Source organism: Tyto alba, unplaced genomic scaffold (genome assembly GCF_018691265.1).
Source record: "Tyto alba isolate M040663 unplaced genomic scaffold, T.alba_DEE_v4.0 Super-Scaffold_38, whole genome shotgun sequence".
NCBI classification, from domain to species: Eukaryota; Metazoa; Chordata; class Aves; order Strigiformes; family Tytonidae; genus Tyto; species Tyto alba.
In genome coordinates, this window is record NW_024881313.1 from 7081247 (window position 1) to 7102530 (window position 21284).

Genomic DNA, 21284 nt, shown 5'->3' on the forward strand with positions numbered 1-21284 from the left:
AGCTGTGCATGGACCTCCACCCCACCCCATCAGCCATCCTTGGGAGCTCAAAGTCTCTGCTCAAAGGGCTGCTTTTCTCACTGAATTACTGAGTAATCATACAGTGCCTAATCTAGTACCACCCCCCTTGGTTAATAAAGGGACACACATAATGTTGTGCATTTTTAATAAACAGGAATACATATTCTTCAGAGGAAAGTAGAAAAATAGTTTCCATGTCTGTGTGCATTTATCCTCCGGCTAGCTTTAGATAGGAAGAATATAACAAAGTAGGAGATTGCTCGTAGGAAAAATGCTTTAAAAATTATATATGCCCCTTTTTCCAATTAGCTTTCTCTAATCTGACTTACTTTCCACCGCCTGTGGTATTTTGAAATTTGAACTCTCTACTTGCTGTTGAAAGAAACCCGCTTTGCTGCCCACAGCTTTACGCCTTTAGGTTCCACTGGCACGGTTAGGTCAACCTAAAGTTGACTCGGGGAGCTGGGGAAGGCTCACAGAAAGCGTTTAAAGCTACATCGTCTCCATTCCCCCCCCCCCCCCCCCCCCCCTTTTATTTTTATTTTTTTAAAGAGTTTTTCAAAAGGCTTATGCTTCACGCCTGTAAACATTTTAAATTATTTGGAGGATGAAAGCCTATTCCCCCAGACAAGGCCGCTCCTTTCGGACTAATGGCCGCTGCCGTGTGAGGGAAGAACCGAGGGCGCCGGGGGCCAGCGGGGCTTCACCCGCGCGGCCCAGCGGGCCCGCAGCTCCCGCAGAGCCCCCTCACGGCCCCCCGCCGTCCCCCCCCAGGCCGCGCTGGGTGCCCAGTCCCCCATCCCGCCTTTCCCGCCGTCCCCGGGCGGCTCCACCCCGCCACCGCCTCCTGCTCCTCCTTCCTCTTCCTCCTCCTCCTCCTCCTCCTCCTCCTCCCGCCGCAGCGCGGGCGGCTCCGTGCGCCATGGCGCGGCGCGGCCGGCGGCGACGGCGGCGGCGGGGGGCGGCGGCGGCGGCAACGGCGACAGGCCCGGCGGCGAGCCGCGGCAAGGTGAGGCGGCCCGGTGGCTGCGCGGAGCGGGGCGGGCGGGGGGAGGAAGGGCGCCGGTTCGGCTGTTTTCCGCCTTCCCGGGGTAGCGGCGTCCCTTTGTCCGCTCCTCCGCGGCGCGGGGAGGGTGGGAAGAGCTGCCCGCCGCTGGCGGCGGCGCCATCGCGCCGCCGCCAGCGGCGGGCAGCTCTTCCCACCCTCCCCGCGCTGCCGGCGCGGTTCCCCGCCCGGTACACGCGGGGCACGGCGGCCCACGGTCCCGCCGGGCGCCCTCCACGTGGCGCGGCAGCGCCGGGGAGGGGGTGGGAGCCGGTTTTGGGGCGGCCCCGGCGCGTGGGGAAACCCCACGGGTCCAGCAGCGTCTCGGAGAAAGGCTGATGGGCTTGGGCGTCGCGTATTGGGGAGGAGCGGTGTTAATTAATTAGTCTCTGTAAGCCTGGGCATGTCACTTTGGAAATAGCTTTTTTTTTTTTTTTTTTTTTTTTTTTTTTCCAAACATGTCCTTTTTTTTTTTTTTTTTTTTTCAAAATGCCTCAATACCCCAAACGCATATTTGAGTCGCCTGAATACATGTGAGCATTGATAAAGCTGGAGGGTTTAGGGACAAACCTGGGCGCACTTCGGTCAGCGCACCTGACTGCGGTCCAGTCCAAGCCCAGCGTTTGGATGCATCAGTCAGGATGTTTGTGGGGTTCAGGTCTTGAGAGGCGATATGGTGAGTCTCCCAGGTGGTGGGATGGAGGAGAAAGTCAGCATCTCCATCAGCTCTTGCTGACGGAAGGCTAAGGAGTTACATGAGTTTTGGTGGAACAGGAGGCTTGCAGGAACACTGAAATGTTTGTTAGGACCTCTGCCCTCTCAGGGGCTTTGTAAACCTGCCACCTCTATGGCTTTAGGCTCTCGGGTGTCAGAGTGGAGATAAGGGTGCTGTAGAACAGTTGGGGAGAAACCTGTTTGACATGGATGGCACGCACTTCTCAGCTCTGGTGCTATAAGGAGAGGCTCTTACTGTCTACCAGGCACCTTTCTACTGCACAGCTAGAAGGCTAGCCGTGGTGTTTCTTTTGAAGGGGAGAAGGATGCAGTCTGTACTCAGTGCTCTCCTGTTTCTGGTGGGAGCTTGTTTTTGTCAGAGCAAGGCCTTCTGATGCCTCTCGCTCCTCCTTGCAGCAGGCTGTCAGTGGATTCGGCCCTGGCTGAGCCAGAAGGATGTGGTGGCCAAGGTTTCCTTGTCTCGGAAGTCACAGGTCGTCCACTGACTGGTAAATTAGCTTATGAGTGCATGCCCCCATCGCCAGGGAAGTCAGCATCACGAAATGGTTTTGAATCACAAGACCTGCAGTTCCGTTTCCCATCCCAGGGTCTAATTTAACAGGCCCTTGCACAGTGGCTTTAGTACACAGAGCTTGTTGAAGGGGTGCTGGCTGACAAAGCTTTAGCACCCAAAAAGTGTGGGCGCTAGCAGTCCAGACATGAAGAGGGGATGCGTTGCGTTCCTGTGGTGTTGTGCAGAAGTGTTTTGCTTGGAATGCCAGGGCTCGGAAAGTAATTAGGCATCACCACAGATGAAAGGGATGCTCTTTGAATTATGCAGAATTCATTCAGAAATAGCTGTTACTACTGTTTGGATCAGTGAGAGATTAGATATTACAAAAGAAGAGATAGTAGCAGTTGACAGAGTGTTTGGGCTGCGTTCATATGCTGGCGTGCTGGTGTTCACATTATTATCAGTGTTTTTGAAGACTACGGGATAGTTTCCAGGTAGATGTTGCCTATGGAGAGTAACACCTTAAATGACATGCTGTGTGATTATGCTGGTTGGACGTTCTTTATTTTAGATGAAGTAGCTTGATGGGTTTTAGCTCATTTAATTAGTTTAAATAAAGCAATGTAGAAACCATACTCTACTGTTCTGAAAATAGCTAAATTTACTAAAATGTCATGGAGTACTTGGCTTTATCAGTAGGTTGACTGGGGTGATAATTACCGTAACTTTTTGTGGAGGCAGGGCGAACCACCCTGTGACAGATTTTTACAGGTTTAGGCATAATCCATCTTCACCCTGGTGGAATCAAAGTATCTCTGCAAAGATTGTAAAGCTGTGATGACTGCTTATTTTATCACTTATTCCTTCTTCTCTCTGAACACTCACTTGCCTTTTACCCTGCTGCCAATTGTGCCAGGAATGCACTTCACCATCCAGAAGGTTTCAGGTTTTTGCCCTCTGATGCTGTTGAGAAATTGTGGAGGTTATCTGGGATCTTCCTTGCCTTCCTAGATTTCGTTTTTGTCCTTAAGTCTCTGGTTGGATGGCACTGACAGTCCTGTTGATCATGCATCTAGCTGTGTGATTCTTCTGCACCGTAATATATGACTTTGCCTCTCTTTGCCTTCCAAGACTTTCATGTGTTTGTATTAAGCTTTCACACAATGCTGTTAGCCTTTATGATTCCAGCAGAAAGACCAGGATCTTGACTTCTAAATAGTTTTGGGTTTTTGGTTTGGCACTTATCGGCGTTCTGGCTGGGGCCCTCTATTCTTGTAGCACTGCCCGTAATTGTCAGTCTTGGAGTGCTTCCCTGTTCGGTTGTTACTTTGGGGCTATGAGCCAAACCCAGTGCCTGTAACCCATGGGTGGCGTGCTTTGGGCTTGCCTCCATACTGAGCCTGGGGCAAGTCAAGAGGTTTTCCAGCGTGTGTTGAAGGTGTGACTTTGCACAAGTTTGGTTTGTGTGAGTATGCATTTGAGATTAAACTGGGATTATTTCAGTTTGATGTGAGTTTGAATGTTACTGAAATTATCTGTCCTCTGCTTAAAGTAGGAATGTCCATACATTGTGCAAGCTTGAAGGAAGGGAACACGGCCCAACTGACTCTTTTTCATGGTAGCAGCAAAAATAGAGAATTATATCTAGCCCTGCTTTCTCACACAGTATGTTCTCCTGATACATCATTGTCAGAGAAGAATGCGCTAGTGTGACAACTGGCAATGAAAGCGATAAGAGCAAATACCTCTTGAAAAAATTAAATATGGTTGATAGTGGTGTAGAAATAACTCTGATGCTTCCCACCGAAGCTGAGGGGGTGTGTGCAGGCAAGCGTTCTCTCTTGTAGCTTGCCAGGGCTCTGCCTTGCAGAAGGACAAGTTGCATCTGTTTTGGCTTTGGTATCAGGAAAATTGCTTTTTCACTTGAGACACCAGGATTACTCTTGTTGATGTAGAAAGTAAAACAGATCACCCCGAGCTTTTATTTTTCTCCTTGCCTAACAGGGCCGGTGGAATTTGTGGGGATGGCACTTGGAGAAATGTTGTTTTGACTGGTGGGGACCTCAGGTGCCTTACTTTGCCCATCGCTCATGTGGTGAATGTGGGAGCATCACCGAATCAGGTCTGACATCCCTCCGGGCCTTCTTTCTCAATACTTGTTGCCCTTGGCCCTTGGTGACAGATCTGCCAGCCCCCACGGGCAGACAGGAGCTGCCTGCTCCCAGTTCTGTGGGAGCTCCTCCGCGCAGCCCGACAAACCTGGGTGCGCCTCCGGGTGTACCGGTGGTATTTTGTCAAATTTAGAGAGGGGAAACTGAGAGATGGGGATGTCTTGTTGAATAAACATAGTTAGGTCTGGTTATTCTGGTAGCTGTTGGATTGTGTGCTGTTTTGCTGCTTTTGAAAAGTACCTTTTGGGTGTTTTAAACAAGCAAGTGTATTTTATGTGCAAAAATAACTACGCTCAATAGGAATAAAATTTCCTATTGGAAATAAGACTGACTTTTTCAGCAGCTGTGAATTATTTTCAGCTTTTACTAGATTTTCGGTACTTTGCTTTTTGTAGCTGGTATTTGTAAAAGACAGTATTTCTCACGTCTCTGCAGCATTTCAGCAGACCACTGTGTCTGAACCTGTGGTTTGTTCATGTTGAAATATTTTCCCTGAGCAAGCCTGAAACTTTCATCATCTCTCTGCCATCCTGCTTTTTTTAGGGGTTTAGTGGCAAGAAGATCCTCTCTTGAAGTGCCTGCAGCTTTCAAGTGTTTAGAATAGATTAATAGTTTGACATTTGTGTTTAAGGCAAATATGTATTTTCTTTCTTGGTATATGCTACTTTGTTGACAGAGTTAAAATGCTAGGCTCTGATGCCGATTATAAATCAGTTTATGAGTGTATTTTAATTGAAAGCTAGAAATGGAAATGCCTGTGGCTTCCACAGCAAATAACAGCGAACCAACCCATCACGTCAAAGGTGTTTGGTGCAAGCTCGTCTTTGATGTCTGTCTGCTGAGGGCAATGGACCTCTGCTGCGAGTAAACTCGACCTGTGATTTCGGGTGTAGGAGTACTGGCAGTGAGTAAGCTTGGTTGTGAGGGTGCTCCTCTTAAACCCCCAAAGTATGCCCACCCTGTGTGTGTCAGGTGTTGCCTGTTAGCAATCCAAGGCCTTTTGGTGAAAATGGAACTCACGGGTGGCTAAATAGGATTCTTCAAAGTCAGGCTACAGGGAAGAAGTCACAAACTAAAAATCTTTGAAGTTCTGGAGTAAGTTACTGAAATCAGTACCTTCTTATTTGGGAATCCATAAAGATCAGAAAAGATCTTCTACTGGGAAATAATTTTTTGTTGTTGTTCAGAATCAGTAATTACACCCCCATAACGTCTCCTCGGGTGCAGATGCAGAAGTAACAGGTGAAGAAGAAGAAATTAGTTAGGCATACAGTAATCTCAGCAGTGACTAACTCGGCTGTACAATAGCACAAGAACTAATGCAGTGGCTCCTGGAAGCAATTTTTTCACAGCAACGAGCCTCACAGCTCCTTGTATGTTTTTTTCCATTCAAGTGCATAATGCTTCATTTTTAACACCGCTCTGTACTGCGTGAATTCTGTCACAGCAACGGAGGCGGATTCTGGCTGTTTGTTGTGAGAGGTGGGGGTGAGGGAATATCCAAAGCGGTTCAAACGCGGACAGCACAACTTCTGCAGCAGTGCATTGGGTCGTGCTGTTAGTGCCTGCAAGGGTCAGTTGTTCAGAGGTGAGTTCTGCTCTCGCTCAAGCAACAGTAAATCAGTTTTGCATCAGTCTACATCAGCTTCATAAAAGCAGAGCAAGAATAAAATTAAGCCTATGTATGCCCATTACTGCAGCTTATTTCAGAGAGTGAAGCATTGGTCAAGGTGCTCTTGTTCTTTTAATGAAAGTGGAATTTTGTCAGCAATGTTATTTTTGGAGAATAAGCTTCCTTTGGGCCATTTGCCATGGCACAAATAACTTTTTTTTTTTTTTTTTTTAGTAATTTTAAAAATCATTATGTGGGGCCCTGTGTAAGCAACCTTGGTTGTCTGTGACAGCAGACAGGGGCAGGCTGCTCTCCGTTCTGGAGTTCACCTCGGGGATGTTCTCTTGAACGTTCAGGGCTGGAGACCTCCTTTGGTCAAGGAACTGGCCCCTTTCACCAGGCGGCTGTTGATCTCACGCTCCTGAGAGTTAATGAGAGAAGTGGGAAATCCACATGCGGCTTTAGCACACGGCAAACAGCAGAAAGGCTTGCTTCAAGTACGAGTAGCGTGCGTGATGTGTACATGTGGTCCTGGGGACATAGAAGATAAATGTCTGGGTGCTGGTGAGCGAGGTGGACACTTTTCTCCTTGAGCGTTTCTGTGAGAGGCAGCATGGTTTTGCAAATGATACTGGGACATGTAAAACTGTGTTCTGAAACTTGGCAAAATGCCTTCTGTCTCAGTTTTTAAGGTTGGGTCTGTCCATCCCGTCCTTCCGCACACCAACTCCTAAAGCAGCCTAGGTGGGAGCTGTCTGAAGGCTTCCTTTGGCCTGTTACATGGAGAGGCTTCTCCAAAGTGCTTGGTGAAATACGTGGCCAGGAGGAATGGTTGGATGTGGTGGAACCAGGTCTCCTTCCGTGCTGGCGCTGGACTTCTCAAACTCTGAAGTTGTGACCTTGGTCAGCTCAGAAAGTGCCGCTGCCTGCCCTTGGCAGTGCTTCCTCCTGGCAGACTACATCCCGGGCTTCTAGTAAATGAGAAACGTTCTCAGTTAAAATGTGTTTTCACTTTAGTACCGAGTGTTGCGGAAAAAGCTCTGCAGCAGTACTGACAAAGAGAATGAGCTGCATTGATTTTATTTTTGGAGTTGGCTAAGTGTCTGCTAAAATATGTAACGTTGCTGTTATTGCTCTAATTGGTAAGGTTTATTTGTACTGGTTTAGCATTACTTTAAATATAAATGTGTGTTCCTCACCTCTGAACCATCATTGCTCTGTAAGTGGAGGAGCGGTGGTGGGTTTCACTATGAATAAAGGGTGCCCCGAGCATGTGCTTACAAAATGAGACGCACATGTATTTTTACGTCAGAGAAGTACTGTTCTGTGAAGTTAAACACCCTGCATATCGCATACTCTCCCTAGCCCCAAATCTGGAGTCCGTATTGAGGGATTAAAACAGTCTGTAGAGAATTTTCCTGGAGCTTAGCTAAATGAGGTACAGTTTACGCATAGCATATTTTGCGATACATATTTGTACTTGCATAGGAGTGTAAAAATAAGTTGTACTGCTGCCAGTTTGAGTTTTCCTATTAAGTTGGCGTGTCTGACTCGTATCTTCCGTCTCGTTTTGAATCAGAAACAGATATCCAAGGATGTGGCTGACATTTTTAATGCCCCCAGTGACAATGAAGATTTTCTGGGGTTCCACGATGATGATTCGAGACAGAGGTTGTTGTCAAAGGACAGCTGTGCTAGTTTTGATTCCCTGGAGTCAGGAAAAAAGGTAGGAATGGATTGCCGTGGTCCACTTACGCTCTTTGGGTGCAATAGTACTCTGAGCCTCTGTCAAAGCTGTGCAAGCTATAACTCACAGCAAAACCCATAACCTACAGTCCTCATGTTAAAAATAAATGTAAACAAACTTGCTATCCTTTTTAGGGTTTAATGATTGCTTTTAAAAACTCTTTCATAATATAGAAAGGAAAATGGCTTTCATTAGAAGATGGGTTTAAGTGAAGTAGGTAAGTATAGCAAACAGGAAAGAGACAGTTGCCATCCTGGGCTGGTGTGCTCTGGATACATAAGACAGTGGAAATGTGTGATAGTAGGTGGGCATTTGTGAGTATGCAGACCTCAAGGCATTTCTACCAGAAATTTATCTCAGTGCAGTTTCTGCACTAAAAACATGTTTTAGTGGTGGTGACCCACAGAAACCATCAGCTGCTGCTGTAATTATGAGATTTGCTGGTTCTCTGCTTTCTTAATGATGAAGTAGCTTGGGTCAGCATAACCATTTGATATTTTTCATTCTCTGATCTGGCAGCTGGAATTACCAGCTGAATTCACAAGAAAGGAAGAGAACTTGTGTGCTGTCGTGGCTGCCAGAAAATTTAGTTTTTAGTCTTTTAGAAGCTTTATATACTTGATAGGTAATGTGCTAAAAGATACCATTGTCAGTTGTGCTCTCAGAAAGGTCCCTCTGTTCCGTTAATAGAAAAATCGAAAAATGCTTTTTTTTCCCTTTTCTTTTCCTAGTCCATCAGGTCAGTACCCAGTTAAGAAGTGCTGAAGACATGGAAGATGACTAGTGTTAGCAAGGGAAACAGAATGAGGCTTGTACAAATGCATGCTGTTTCTGAGCCTTGGTAGGCAAATGGCCTCAGGAGAGTGCAGAAGCTGTTTGGGGATAAAGCCACAGTCTGGGATGTGGAGAAAAACAGTGGCTAAAACATAGTGAAATACACCGGGCTCTCAATCACTTTGTATTCTTGTTGCTAGACAGCAGTACTGGTGACTTCAGAAAACCAGGCGGTAGCTTGTTCTTGTATTTGTGGTTCTGTGTGGAGCATGAAGAAGAATTTACAAGGAGAGGTGGTGGTAGCAGTGGTGGAGGAGGAGCCTTGTGTGAGAGAGAGCCTGAGCTTCTGCTGCTGCGAGGCGACTGCGGGCACCTTACTTTACTTCTCTCTGCCTTGGTTTCCCAACTTGTCAGATGGAGATTATGATAATGATCTTTGCTGCAAAGCATTTTAAAATCCTCTGATGAAAAATGCTGTAGAATAGCTAGGTAGTTCTAGTTTAATATGCGTTACTGGGAATCCCAGTGAGACTTGTTCCAAATTTACAGCTGGCAGTGCAGCCTTCCTCACCGTTCCTGTGTTTCCCTTGGGCTGAGAATTATTTAAAACCATCAGTATTGAGTTTACCTCCTTTACCACTAAACGGTACAATAAAACCACATTTTTTTTTATCCTGAGTTCCACCCATTCATGATGCCAAACACCACTGTTGCTGAGAAAGACCATAGGTACTTGTGGTGCAGGAAACTAAAAGGCTTTGGTGTGAAGAGCCAAATGTGATGGGAAGTTCAGAAAAATTCTGCAGTTGTTGGGAGAGGAGGCAAGGCCCTGCCAGGGTGGTGAATGAGACATTGATACATCAGGTGTTCCCTTGGATGCTGATGTGCAAATGCATTAACAGGTGACCCCTCCATGTCTGCTTTTCCTCAGGGCTTTCTGCAATCCTACTCCCATAACCTCTGCACTTCTGCTGAGTTTTGGCCATTTTTTCCTATAGGTATCCCCGATGCGTGTTTTACCTTGTATAGACCATTATTCCTAGGTGTGACAGCATAGCTCTAGGTGTGTTATTTTTAGCCACTTTAGCTGTTTTATGCACACAGAATGCATAAAAACTTCAGTTTCCCTCCAAGAAATCCAATTTAACTTTAAAGTAACTTCCCTATTGTGTTTGTTCCTTTCGCAAGCAGCTGCACTGCAGCTATCAACAAAAGAGTAAAGTAATTTTGCTCAGATAAAACTCACTCCAGTTACCCATAATAATTTGTAGGAGATGTTTAAGTGTAAACAAACAACATATGCAGTAGCTCCCCCTCCAATTCCCCTATAAGTTTTTGCACTCATCTATTGTATCTGTTTTTCACCACATATTAACGTAAAGAAGTGTGTAATTAAAGTCAGGGGCGGGAGGAAATTGAAAGGAAGAATAAAGATATTTAGCAAGTGCATCATATGAAAGGTCATTTTTGTATCTCATTTGGGAGGAAGAAATAGCAGAGGAAGATTGGGGAAACAAACTGAAGTGAGTGTTGCTGACTTTAGAGAGGCAAGTGTGGTGTGAACATGGGTTATGTTCCTACTATGAACAAGTTTTTCAGGAGACTAACAGGGACAAGTTGACAGATGGTCTTCTAATTCTGATTGGAAGCATGGAAATACATTGCTGATTTAGTAAATGCGTAGAGTTTAATTGGTATGTAATGTGCGTATTGTGAAGAGTGTTTTAATGAGATCTTAGTTTATTTTCCATGGACTGACTTTTTACATCCTAGCCTATGGGCAGAAAATTGGGGTCTGTTTACTCTAAAACATGTTTGAATGACAAAAACTGCACCATTAAAACAGAGAGAGTTGAGCAGTTGGAAGGTGGAGGGATGTTAGTCAGGCTGTTCAAAGTGTTGTGGTTTTATATTGGTATTTGTCACTTCAGTGGTGGTGTAACAGCGTGAGAAGGAGCAGACTCGATCTCCAGGAGCCTTGTGTATTGCTGTAGCAAGCCCAGAGGAGAGTGTTGTTTCTACTGCTAAGTGGAAAAAGGAGGACTCTTTCTTACTGTGGTCATGGTTTATATTTTCTTCCATTCAAGATGTTTTTTTACATCCAGAAGAAAACATACAAAACAACATGATAATTTACACAGAAGAAAACTGGTAGTTTATTTTTGTTGGGTAGTAGTGAAGAGGAGGAGGAAGAGGGGGAGAGTTTCCCCCACAAGGAGCAGCTCAGTTAAAGCCCTGTGCTCAAAATGCTGAAAAAAATTTCTTCTAAGTTAAACTAACTCAGTGCTGAAACTCTGAATGTGTTCTGCTTTTTTCTTTTAGCAGGCTTTGCCTGCAAAGTGCTTTCACAGTATATGCCATCTAGTTGGTACCTGCTTGAGCCTCAGAACTGGTTTATTGTGACTGTGTGACTATTTCTGCATCTGACTGTCTCTCACAGCTACTGGCTGGTATTTTTACAGGAGGTTCCATTTCAGTCCAGATACCTCACTGAAGAACTGCGGAGGATTTTCACTGAAGACACTGACTCTGAAACGGAAGCGTTTGAAGGCTTTGCTTCAAGCGAGGTGGATGTGAACAAAAAAGGAGTTCTGGTAAAGACAGTCACCTACACGAGAATGTATATGTTGGCTTGGTTTTTTCTGTCTCTTCTGTGTAAACCTCATGATCTAGTAGAACTGTTTCTGATACACCATGATGTTCTTTCTTTATGCTGAAGAAAAACGTGTTATCTTAAAAGAGAAAAAAAGCTTTATTTATTATAACATCACATATTAGAAATGAGAACTTCTTCCCCTGCTTGTGGATGGGCTGTGCTGGCCAATATTGTTCCTCTGAAGACAGCCATGTCTGTGTTTCAGACAATGTTAATATGTAAATAATGTGTTGGTCTCAGCACAGGGAGAAGTCATGTACTGTGAACTTTTAAAAATTTCTTCACTTAGGTGAATTTATGACAGGGCCTTCAGGTGGTGAGACTGCTGCCTAGAATTAGTGATTTTAAAAATGACCTTTCTTGTGTCACAGCCAATAATGTAACACGGGATTCTTCCTGCCTCTAGGCAATGGAGTCAGACTTGAGTGGTGAAGAACGTGAGAATTTATTGGGTAGTGAGGAAGAAGAGGAGGAAGAGGCAAAGAAGAAAGTTTCCCCCAAGAGAAGAAGTTTTGGCCTTCGTGTTGCCTTGCAGTTTCCTACCAGAAAGTCATCTGAGAAGAAAGTGCCTGAACAGGATTTTTCTAGCTTACCTCTAAAGGACAATGAATCCCTCACACCTCTTTCAAAAGAAATAAGCTGCAAGCGGTGGGACAAACTAGAGGGCTCTGCTTCAGAGTCTGAAGAAGACATTAAAGAAACACAGGAGGAAAGTTCCAGTGCTCTGCTTAAGAGAGCCATGAATATTAAAGAAAATAAAGCCATGGTAAGACTTAGGAGCAGTGCTTTGTTCTCTGACATTCCCATCCGAGTACTTAGCTTTTGCACGCTTAGATTTTGGGGTCCTGCTGGTGCTGTGCGGGGATTTAGGAAAAATCTCATGGTGGTTTGTGTTTGAATTTTTCTACTTAGGAAAAACCCTAGAGGACCATCAGGGCTCAGACATTTATGCCTAAAATAGCTTCAAGTAGGACTAGCCTGCTCCAGTTTAAAACTGGAGTTGAGCCAAGCATTTTGTATGCGGATGTGAACAAAGTTACAGGTGCCCAAATGGCAGTCTTCTACTCAGAACATGTTGGAAAACCAGCTGGTCCCTTCAGGTAGTTCATGGTGTCATTTGCACAACGGAGTTTCTACTTTTCATTTGTCTGACAGATCTGCTGCAAATACTGATGGGAAAGCCAACTAAAAACTGCGAAGGATGATAAATGTAATTTTTCACTTGTGTGGGATGTGATGTTTACAGTTATGCTTTACTATGTAACTACTGAGAGCGCGTGCGTGCCTGTGAGTGTAGGTGTAGGTTCAGAAAAGAGAGACATTGATCATTCCCTAATGCTTTTTCCTCTTGTCCAAAATGCCACCAGCTGTCGTTTAATTACCACGCTGCTCTGCAAATTGGAGATGATGATGGGTCCTCAGTGGCTCCTTCAGTTTTACTGTATTGCAGGAAAAGTTGCAGCTTCCAAACAGTCTTGGGGCTCAAGTACACCTCTTGGGTGTGTGAGCTTGCATCTCCCACATAAAAACTTGATTTAGTTTTGTACCTGTGTTTCTAATCTGTCTTGTATCCTCACTGCTGTTCTGTTGGTCTTGCTGCTCTTCCACCCTTCTCACCTTACACTCTTCCTTCTAGTTCAACCATTGCAAAATTGATTGGCATCCTAGTTGCAGTACTGTCATGACATTAAAAAACTCTTAAGAAATGCCACACTGAAGTATTTACTGAGAAATGCTGTATCCAGCTTTTAATCTCCTGATTGGTATGATGGTCTCAGAGAAAGCTAGCAGCCTGGCTCATCCCTGCTACTGCTGGCTTTTTCAGAAGATATCCTTATCCTGGCCTTCCAGAACAGGTCAGTATTTTTTTTGGACCTGTCAGCCACTGCTTTTCTTGAAATGTACCCCCAGAACATCTCCTACATGGTGCAGCAGATCATCCTGCTGAAGTGCTTCTGATACTGCATGGTTAGGGGAACTGCCAGTCAGGCTTGTTTTGTGACTTGCAAATGAGCATGTACCCATGTTGCTGTGTGTATCTGCACAAAGCAATGGGTATTTAAATTACTTGGCTGTGGTTTGCAGCATTTGTGAAATCAGCACTAGCTGTCATTATTGAAAAAGGGATGTTGCTAGTCATTGCTACTAAGGACCACTGAGAAGTGGGGAGCAAGGTTTCCCTGCTGCAACGTCGCTGCTTAAGGGGAGACACTTGAGTTCCCTGGCAAAAAACACAGGTGTATCAGTAGTCATTCAGTAAAACAGCCCAGAGGGAACATCTTACAGTCTTCTGACCAAGGGCACCCTGCCTTCCTTTTCTCCCTCCTGCCATATGAACTGTGAATTTCTCGTTATCAGTTGTAGATATCATAACCATGTTGTAATGTGCTGCTACAGTGCTGTTTCGACAAGATTGGATGTAATTCTAGCTAATTCTAATTCCCAGTAACAATGGGAGCGGTGAAGTTAGTACTGCCCACAGAATTTTGCTCATTCAGGGGTAAATGAACCCCTTTTATGAGCCCCAGTTAAATAAAGTGCCTCCAAAAAGATTTCATGCACTGAAACTTCATGTGTTTAGATGTAATTCGGGGTGCATGTGAAGAGTGGATGACAGGTGTTGCTTATTTGCAAGTTTGCAGTGAGTTTTCAACGTGGCATCACTGTTGATTTCAGCTTGCCCAGCTCCTGGCAGAACTGAATTCCATACCTGAACTGTTCCCGGTGAAAACACCCACTTCACCTCCCTCGGTAAGTCTCTGGTACAGGCTAGAGGTGACAGTCAGTTTTGCTAGACTTCATGTGTTTCCCAATGAAATGCTCTCACCAAGTTTGTTCTGGTTTTCTTTGGTTTTAGTCACCTTATGTGCAGATTTGCTATTTCTCTGTATTTAAGTACTAGAGGTTATGTGAGGAAATGGAATATTATAAGATAATTTATGAAGCAGTATGGAGACCAAGGTGAGATGCTGCTTTATCATTTTTGCTCCAGAAATACTGTTAGGATGCTAGACAAATGTTTGTGTATGTGGGAATAAGGAAGAATAGTAGCTTTCCTTTGGGTTTAGATCCTGGTAACTTTTCTCTTGCAGGCTTTTCTTTTAAAATCCACACATCCCAGTAGAGCTATGCTGATGAAATTGAACCGCTTCAATATGAACCCAGAATGATACTGTAGTTATTTCAACTGACTTCTCTTGGCTAGAAACAGAGAACTGTTAAACCTTCTAGGTTCTCTACATAGTATTGTTTTTCCACATATATTATAAACTGAAGAGATTTGATGGAAAAATTGAAGAGCCATGTCTTTGGGAAGGCTGTGTGGAAATGCTGTTGTGGTGGTTGTCGGGTGAAAAAGTGAAGCCAAATTATACAGTCTTTGAAAGGCCAGAACCTTTTTACCTCTAGTTTAATGCTACAGAAACTTAGACATCCTCAGAATACATACATAAGCCTACTACTTCTATTTAATACCTTTACTTGAGGAAGGGGGAAGGCATCAGGAGTAGGCTAGTTACCTCATCTGCTTAGTTTTTGACTTCCAGGCTGTCTCCTTGTAATGTGCCTTTCACTTCTTTTGAAGGAAATAATGAAAGTGTATGGCAGCAAGCAGACTTGCTTCCTACATCTTGTTTATACTGTCCGATTTAGTAGCTGCCTTTATGGTAGGTGTCCATGCATGAATTCAGTCACGCAGTAGTTGGCAGATGTGACAGTCTTGGCCTCCTAGAAGTTTGCAGGTCTTAGGAATATGGAAGTAGGAGAAGCAGCTTATCAATTCTCTTTCAATTTAAAAAATCTAAAAGAAAATTACCTAGAATTTGGATTATTCCTTGAAGGTGTATTCAGATTGTAGAAAATCTGAACACTTAACTACTGAAGAATAGTGAGAGCTAGCTTCTACGTTAATATGCTGCACATAAAATTTTGATATGGTTCTGTGATGTTAATTGGAATAGAATTTGAATGTGAAGATGTGGTGTTTAAAAAGGAGCAAAAAGATACAGTGTGTAGGGAGAAGACTTAAGAATGCTAGAAATCGGTGAGGTTTGACTTAAAAAATAAGGAGTGGGAGAGGAACAGATCAATACATGATAGAACAAGTGTGGTACAGATATTTTCAGATCACTTTCAGTGTTTATCACTGCAAACATAACTGAAACGACAGTTACTGGAATCTTCTTCTCTTTTTAGAAACAGAAGAAAATCCCAAGGAGGACGTTTTCTGAAGGCCAGATAGTACGTCGCATGAACCCAACCAGGAATGCTCGTCCACCAGAAAAATTTGCCTTGGAAAAATTTACTATGTCAGCTGTCAAATTTGCAGAACACTTGCACAGCTATAGACAACAAAACCTCTTGAAGAAGAGACTCAGTATGGTATTTGCAAGACTTCGATATCTCCAGTAGTCAGGGATTAGGAAACATTTAAATTGTTGGCCAGTTTTTAGAGCAGGCATCACATCCTACAGAAAGTTAATGAGAAACTTTGGTTGGGATTAGCCACAGAAGAAGTTATCTTCAGGCCTTCCTGCCTCATCTTTCTCCTGTTAACTGGGCTCTATTTGTGACCTGTGTTGTTGAAACACAACAAGGCAGTTTACTTATGGTCAGTAATTTATTATCTGAAAATTACTAGAGCCCACAATGTCGAAGGCCTTTAAGTGGCAAGGTGGGGGGGCTGGTGGAGGTGACAGAGCAGATCTTCTCTATCTTCAGATTCAGAAGAAATTAGCTAAACCCATTCTCTGGAAATAGCAGAGGGGAATAGAGGAGTTATAGCTTAACTGGTGTGACGGATGCACTTGACACCCTCCCCATGCCCCCCGCCGCCCCATTCTTCACACTCCAGTGTGAATGAAGGGAATCTGCATCAACAAACCACTGTTTTACTGGCTAGCCATTCAAAAATTGCAAGTTTCATTTTTCCCCATTTTTTTTTTAAATCTGTTTAACTCCCTTAGTTTATGGTGGCCATTTGTCTTGATTACATTTACTGTATAGCCTTTATGAGGAAGACTCCTGAAGTCTGCATCTGCACAGGCTGGACCCCAGTTTTGCTTGTAGGAGTGAGTGCTGGGCATAGTTGAAGCATTACAGAGGGAACTTGGCTGTTAAAAACAGTGGAGTGGCGCTGTGTGAAAACCTGGGCTGGTAAATGACTATTTTGGAGAGAACAGAGCCGATCTAGGGTGAAGGACAAATGAGGTGTTAAGAGTGGGGTAGGAGGAAGGCTGATGACACTTGTACATGAATAGGGGTCAAAGAGAATGATAATTGCAAGGAAAAAAATACTTCTGCATAGTGGATGGAAGACTTTGTTCCAAATACCAAAGAAGATAGTAAGAAAGGGCTGGGTATGGCAGGACTAACCTAAAAAATTAGTAAAGGTTTTTTGTAGAACATTAGAGATTGTCAGTGGAGAAAGCACTTGGGAGAGTGTGCTAGGAGATTGAAAGAGCAAAGCATGGGGAGGCAGATGGTCACAGTTCCTTATTTTGAGAGGGAAGAAATGGAGTTACAGGGGAGGTGTGCGGGGAATGCAAAGAAAAAGAAGTAGCAGAAAAACATGATAGGGATTTGTGGAAATTGAAATAACAATGATAGGAAGGAAAGAAGAACATATAAATAGAATAAATAATAAATGGAGTAGAGAAAAGATACGGGAGGAGATGGAGGGAAAGAGGTGGTGAAGATTTGAGAACTCTATTCCCTGTTCTTCCAGTGGTCCATGAGCCTTTAGTCCACCCCCTCTAGACTGCATACACTTTATAAATGAAAGAATTTGTCACCAAGTGTGGTGACAGAATCTTCATGACACCAGACAAAAGGTGTTGAGATGAGTTTGTTTAGCAGGAGGATTGTGGAGTGCGCAAAAGGAGGAGATCATCAAAGTATTCATCTCACCGCCCAGTAGAGGATATTACTGAGGAGGACTTGGACAACATTGCAATCACTGTTAAGGACAAAATCTATGACAAAGTTCTAGTAAGTGGCTGCTGTATTCTTTAGCCTGTCTGTGTGCTTGAAATTGAAAGGCTTTTAATAGTTCACTGGCGTTTGCTAAAAGGTATGCTTTCCTGAGGTGCTGGAGAGTGCAGCTTGGCATTCTTATATTACACAAGCACAACTTTGAAAGCTTTGCCAGGCTTCTGTGGGCTTGCCTGTGCTGGTTGACACGCCCCACCAGCTTTTTGCCTCTGCAAAGAAATGCTTTTTTGCCACAGAGCTGTTAAGTGGAATTTGCTATAGCTATGACTCACCACTGATAAGATCTGACATCCCTTTTATCTCTCATTCTCACTTAATATAAATGTGGTGGTGGTGGTGGTGGTTGTACCATTAAATAATAGTGATCCTGGCTGTTCCTTGTACCCTCTGGAAATTACATTTCTGTATGGGCTGGGTAGTTTCCAAGCTCTTGATGGAAATCCTCCCTCCTTTCCTTCACTGGATTTGGCTATTATTAATTGTCATAAAGATCTAGATGATCAGCTTACTGTATATTTCATGCTTCATTGTATTTGCAGACGTGAGCCACAAGGTCATTTTCTGACTAGTTTTTAGCTTTTTCCTAGATAGAGGAAAGGATCAGAACTGTGACATGAGGCTCATGTAGTTTGAGACTCCCATTGCAACTGGGGCTGGGCATTGTCTCTAAAATTCCTAGTATCTCTCCGGAAAACTGTATGATTTACCATAGTAACAGAATATGGTTCTGGCTAAGATTTTCATTGCTGAATTTGATGTTGGTTTGAAGTCTGTGCTTTGCTATCAGCAGATATATTAGGAAAGTTCAGCAGCGAGCGTTTCAGAAGTCCTTCATACATACGTGTTTCTCCTTTCAAACTTCAGGGTAGTACTTGCCACCAGTGTCGACAAAAGACAATTGATACAAAGACAATCTGTCGCAACCAGGGCTGTGGAGGAGTAAGGGGGCAGTTTTGTGGACCATGTCTTCGAAATCGATACGGGGAAGATGTGAAATCAGCACTGCTTGATCCAGTAAGTGTAATTTCTTGGGCCTAGAAAGAAAGTGTAATGAATACGGTTTTGTTAGTAAGCTGTGATGAGTATATATGCTCATGATAACATGGTGTTTAAAGTGTTTTGCCATGAGAAGATCTGTAGTACAGTTAGGACCGACGCTGATCTTGTTGGAATTCGAGTGGAAGGTGCTGGACCTGGGTTACAATCCACCGATCTTTGGGCTTGGAAGCTCCACTTGCCTACCAGATAGTGGAGGGAAAGCATGAGAGCTTTTAAGGAAATGAATCCGAGCCCTTTCAGAAAGATGCCAAAATGTACCCTTTTTTTTTTTTTTTTTGGATGCTCTCAGTAACATGGCATGCAAAGCGGGCTCTGTGTTTTAGATTCTGATTTTTAAATAAGAGGGGAAAAAAAAAAAGAGAAGGATACCTAAGAGTCTTAGGGTTGGTTCCCTTTTCTCTGTTGAGCAAGGAGAGAGCACAGGCTGCTGCCAGAGAATAAGGCACTGCTACACAAAGACCTCTCAGCAGAATAGTGTGCTCTGTGGTCAGCTTGTTCTGGGACTTCCTCTCCCCCACCTCTGCTTTAGAGATGGGCTTCTGGGCTGGTCTGAAGGACAGTGAAGAACTAACAGCTCTGATGTGTTGGCCCATATGGCAATGGCTGCTGTTCTGTAAAGCAGGCTGCGAGTACCTATGCCTCTATGTTCAGTTGCTGAGCAGCTGGGAGATGCCTGACTTGATGTACACACTGGGTAGTTGAGTCCCAGGAATTGTGCTACACCACCAGGCAGAGCCAAACTTGTCGTAGTGGGTACCTGTCTTTTCCTGGGGAGTTCATTATGGTCAGCCTAGCCCAGGATGAGTTATCATTAGGCCTTACAGCTGCCTTCAGTCTATTTGAAAATGAATATTGAGCACATCAGAGAACCCGAGTCTTCAGAGCAAGAAGTATTCAAGCAAACAGGGTAGTACTTGATTATTTCTTTAATCCTGCAGAATTTGGGAAGTGTTAACAAGGTTGGCTGGCTGATAACAGGCTTTTAAAATCTTGCCTTGAACAATCACAGGGTAGGGAAGCCATACTCATGTCTGTCTGAACAAATGGAAGGCGAATATAACCTTACTCACGGCTTGCCTTTCCCCTGCTCCCACATTCACCCCCTTTCAGGCCTGGGTCTGTCCTCCCTGTCGTGGGGTCTGCAACTGCAGCTACTGCCGCCGGCGGGACGGGCGCTGTGCCACGGGCATGCTCATCCACTTGGCCAAGTTCTATGGCTACAACAACGTCAAGGAGTACCTGGAAAGGTGAGGGCTGTGCCCTGTGGTCATTCATTTTTAAACCATTGTAGCCCTTTAAATAACTATTGACTTCTGTGGCCTGGAGCAGATCCTGGACCTATGCAAAAGAAGTCTCTTGGACTTCAGGTTTCTCTTAGGCTGAAATCAGCTTCATTAAAGAGAGTCATAATGTCTGTGTAAAACAACTAATTTGCTTAAGAAATTGAAATGCTTTTGCCTATTTTGAAATCTGTACTGATTGCTTGAAGCATATAGAAGTGCTGTTTTGGAAGTTGTCATCTTCAGCAATGGAAATTGTCTGTTGATGGGGAACCTGAGTTTCCTAAAAAGCACTAACACTGTTTTCTCACATGTCTTCTAGTTTACAAAAACAACTGTCGGATGACAATTGAGAACACTGAACCCAAGCTGTGCCCGCAACTGGTTAATATGTTGACAAATTTTAACTTCAAAAGGTTATTACTATGTTTTATATAAGATAGAATTGTAGAGTATAGTATATACATTTCTGTGTTGGGAACTTTTTGATTGATGTGGTCTTATGCAAAAGATCTCTCAGGAAAATGTTTTGGTAGAGAAATCTACATGCACAGACCTATACATTAACTTAAATGGCACTCTTGAACCTTGAGTGGTTAATTCTTAATAGAGCTACACAACCACATAATGGAGAACTAGGTCAATTTTAGCAATATTTTTATTTATGTAATTGTTAAAGTTTGCAGAAAGAGTGTTTAACAACTATCTGTAAAGCCTACCCCATCTTTAAAGAAACAAAAAACCCTTTGTGTTCCAGCTTGACAATAAAGATTCAGTTTTCTAGCCCTTGCTTTCTGAAACTACAAGTGGAGGAATAGGTTATGGAACTTGTCCCTGCAAAGAAGGGAAGGCTACTTCTATCTGAATGCCATTATATTCCAGCCAAAGCTGATTCAGTCTACCTATGGGAGGATGACTCTTACTTCTATTCCGAAGTGCAATTAATCACTGAAACATGAAAGTGGAAGAGTGTTTTGTAAAACAAACAAAAAAAAATTTAAAGAATTTCAAATACCATTCCAATAAGGAAAAAGAATTGCTCACCAGCCATTTTTGTGAGATGCACCTGCTCCCTGATCCAGCTATCTTACAGCATATCGTATAACTGGTTAACTGTCACAAATTCAGGATTACTTTTTTTCATACAGTTCATACTTAGATGTTTTTTCATATGTACAACCAAGCTTTCAAACACCTTTGTTTAAATGCACGATGTTTGTACTGCAGTAAGATTATGTTAAAATTCTTGTAAGATACTCATTTCATTTTATGTAGAGAAAATAAAAATAAAAATAATGAAGAGGAGTATTTTGTGAGTCAAGCTACACCCAGATGCTGCTGTTTCCCATTTACTTTCCTGTAGCTGGTGTAATGAAGGAATGCTTGCAGATCAGTAATCATTATGTGGAGAAAGACATGAACAGAGCACTGACAGATGAGGAAATAACACCAGGCCATGTAAGTGTTGCACTAAGGATTGTGATTCTGTGAGGCAAATCTCCTGCTCCAGCTCACTCTGAAAAATATTTATCTCCTTTTGCTTTAACTAGGAGGCAGATTGAGAAAGCAGCAGGTAATATTGAAAGCTTAGTACTACACTGCCAAGAGTAAAGCTACTCCTGCCAGAACCCATTTAGCTGGCTTCTCCTTGTTTTTCACATTGAAAGTGAAAACTCTGCTTTTGGTTTTATAAACTGGTT

At 43.6% G+C, this 21284-nt stretch overlaps 2 protein-coding genes across 4 annotated transcripts in view; one reads left to right on the forward strand and one right to left on the reverse strand.

Moving 5' to 3' along the window:
• The first annotated feature begins 988 nt into the window (after positions 1-988).
• CDCA7L (cell division cycle associated 7 like) lies at positions 989-21216 on the forward strand. Of its 3 annotated transcripts, XM_042801902.1 has the most exons (10): positions 992-1030; positions 7657-7803; positions 11061-11192; positions 11661-12020; positions 13931-14005; positions 15449-15634; positions 17108-17242; positions 18110-18259; positions 19415-19551; positions 19907-21216. In XM_042801902.1, exons 4-10 carry the CDS (start codon positions 11664-11666, stop codon positions 19935-19937), a joined length of 1071 nt encoding a protein of 356 aa, XP_042657836.1. In that variant the 5' UTR covers positions 992-1030; positions 7657-7803; positions 11061-11192; positions 11661-11663; the 3' UTR covers positions 19938-21216. The 3 variants fall into 3 exon arrangements, with proteins under 3 accessions (XP_042657837.1, XP_042657836.1, XP_032847404.2); XM_042801903.1 differs by lacking the exon at positions 7657-7803 and having other exon boundaries at positions 989-1030; XM_032991513.2 differs by lacking the exons at positions 992-1030; positions 7657-7803; positions 11061-11192 and having other exon boundaries at positions 17111-17242.
• Positions 20225-21284, reverse strand: part of DNAH11 (dynein axonemal heavy chain 11) — a 156700-nt gene continuing 155640 nt past the window's right edge. Inside the window, 1 exon segment of the mRNA XM_042802166.1 lies at positions 20225-21284. Coding sequence (XP_042658100.1) covers positions 21178-21284 — 107 coding nt within the window. The 3' untranslated portion in view covers positions 20225-21177.

Excerpts from the sequence above, each read along its gene's own strand:
- CDCA7L (XM_042801903.1), top strand. The coding sequence starts at position 11,664 with ATGGAGTCAGACTTGAGTGGTGAAGAACGTGAGAATTTATTGGGTAGT. Across the intron at positions 14,006-15,448 it reads CACCCACTTCACCTCCCTCG|AAACAGAAGAAAATCCCAAG; the intron begins GTAAGTCTCTGG and ends TTCTCTTTTTAG. Across the intron at positions 19,552-19,906 it reads GTCAAGGAGTACCTGGAAAG|TTTACAAAAACAACTGTCGG; the intron begins GTGAGGGCTGTG and ends CATGTCTTCTAG.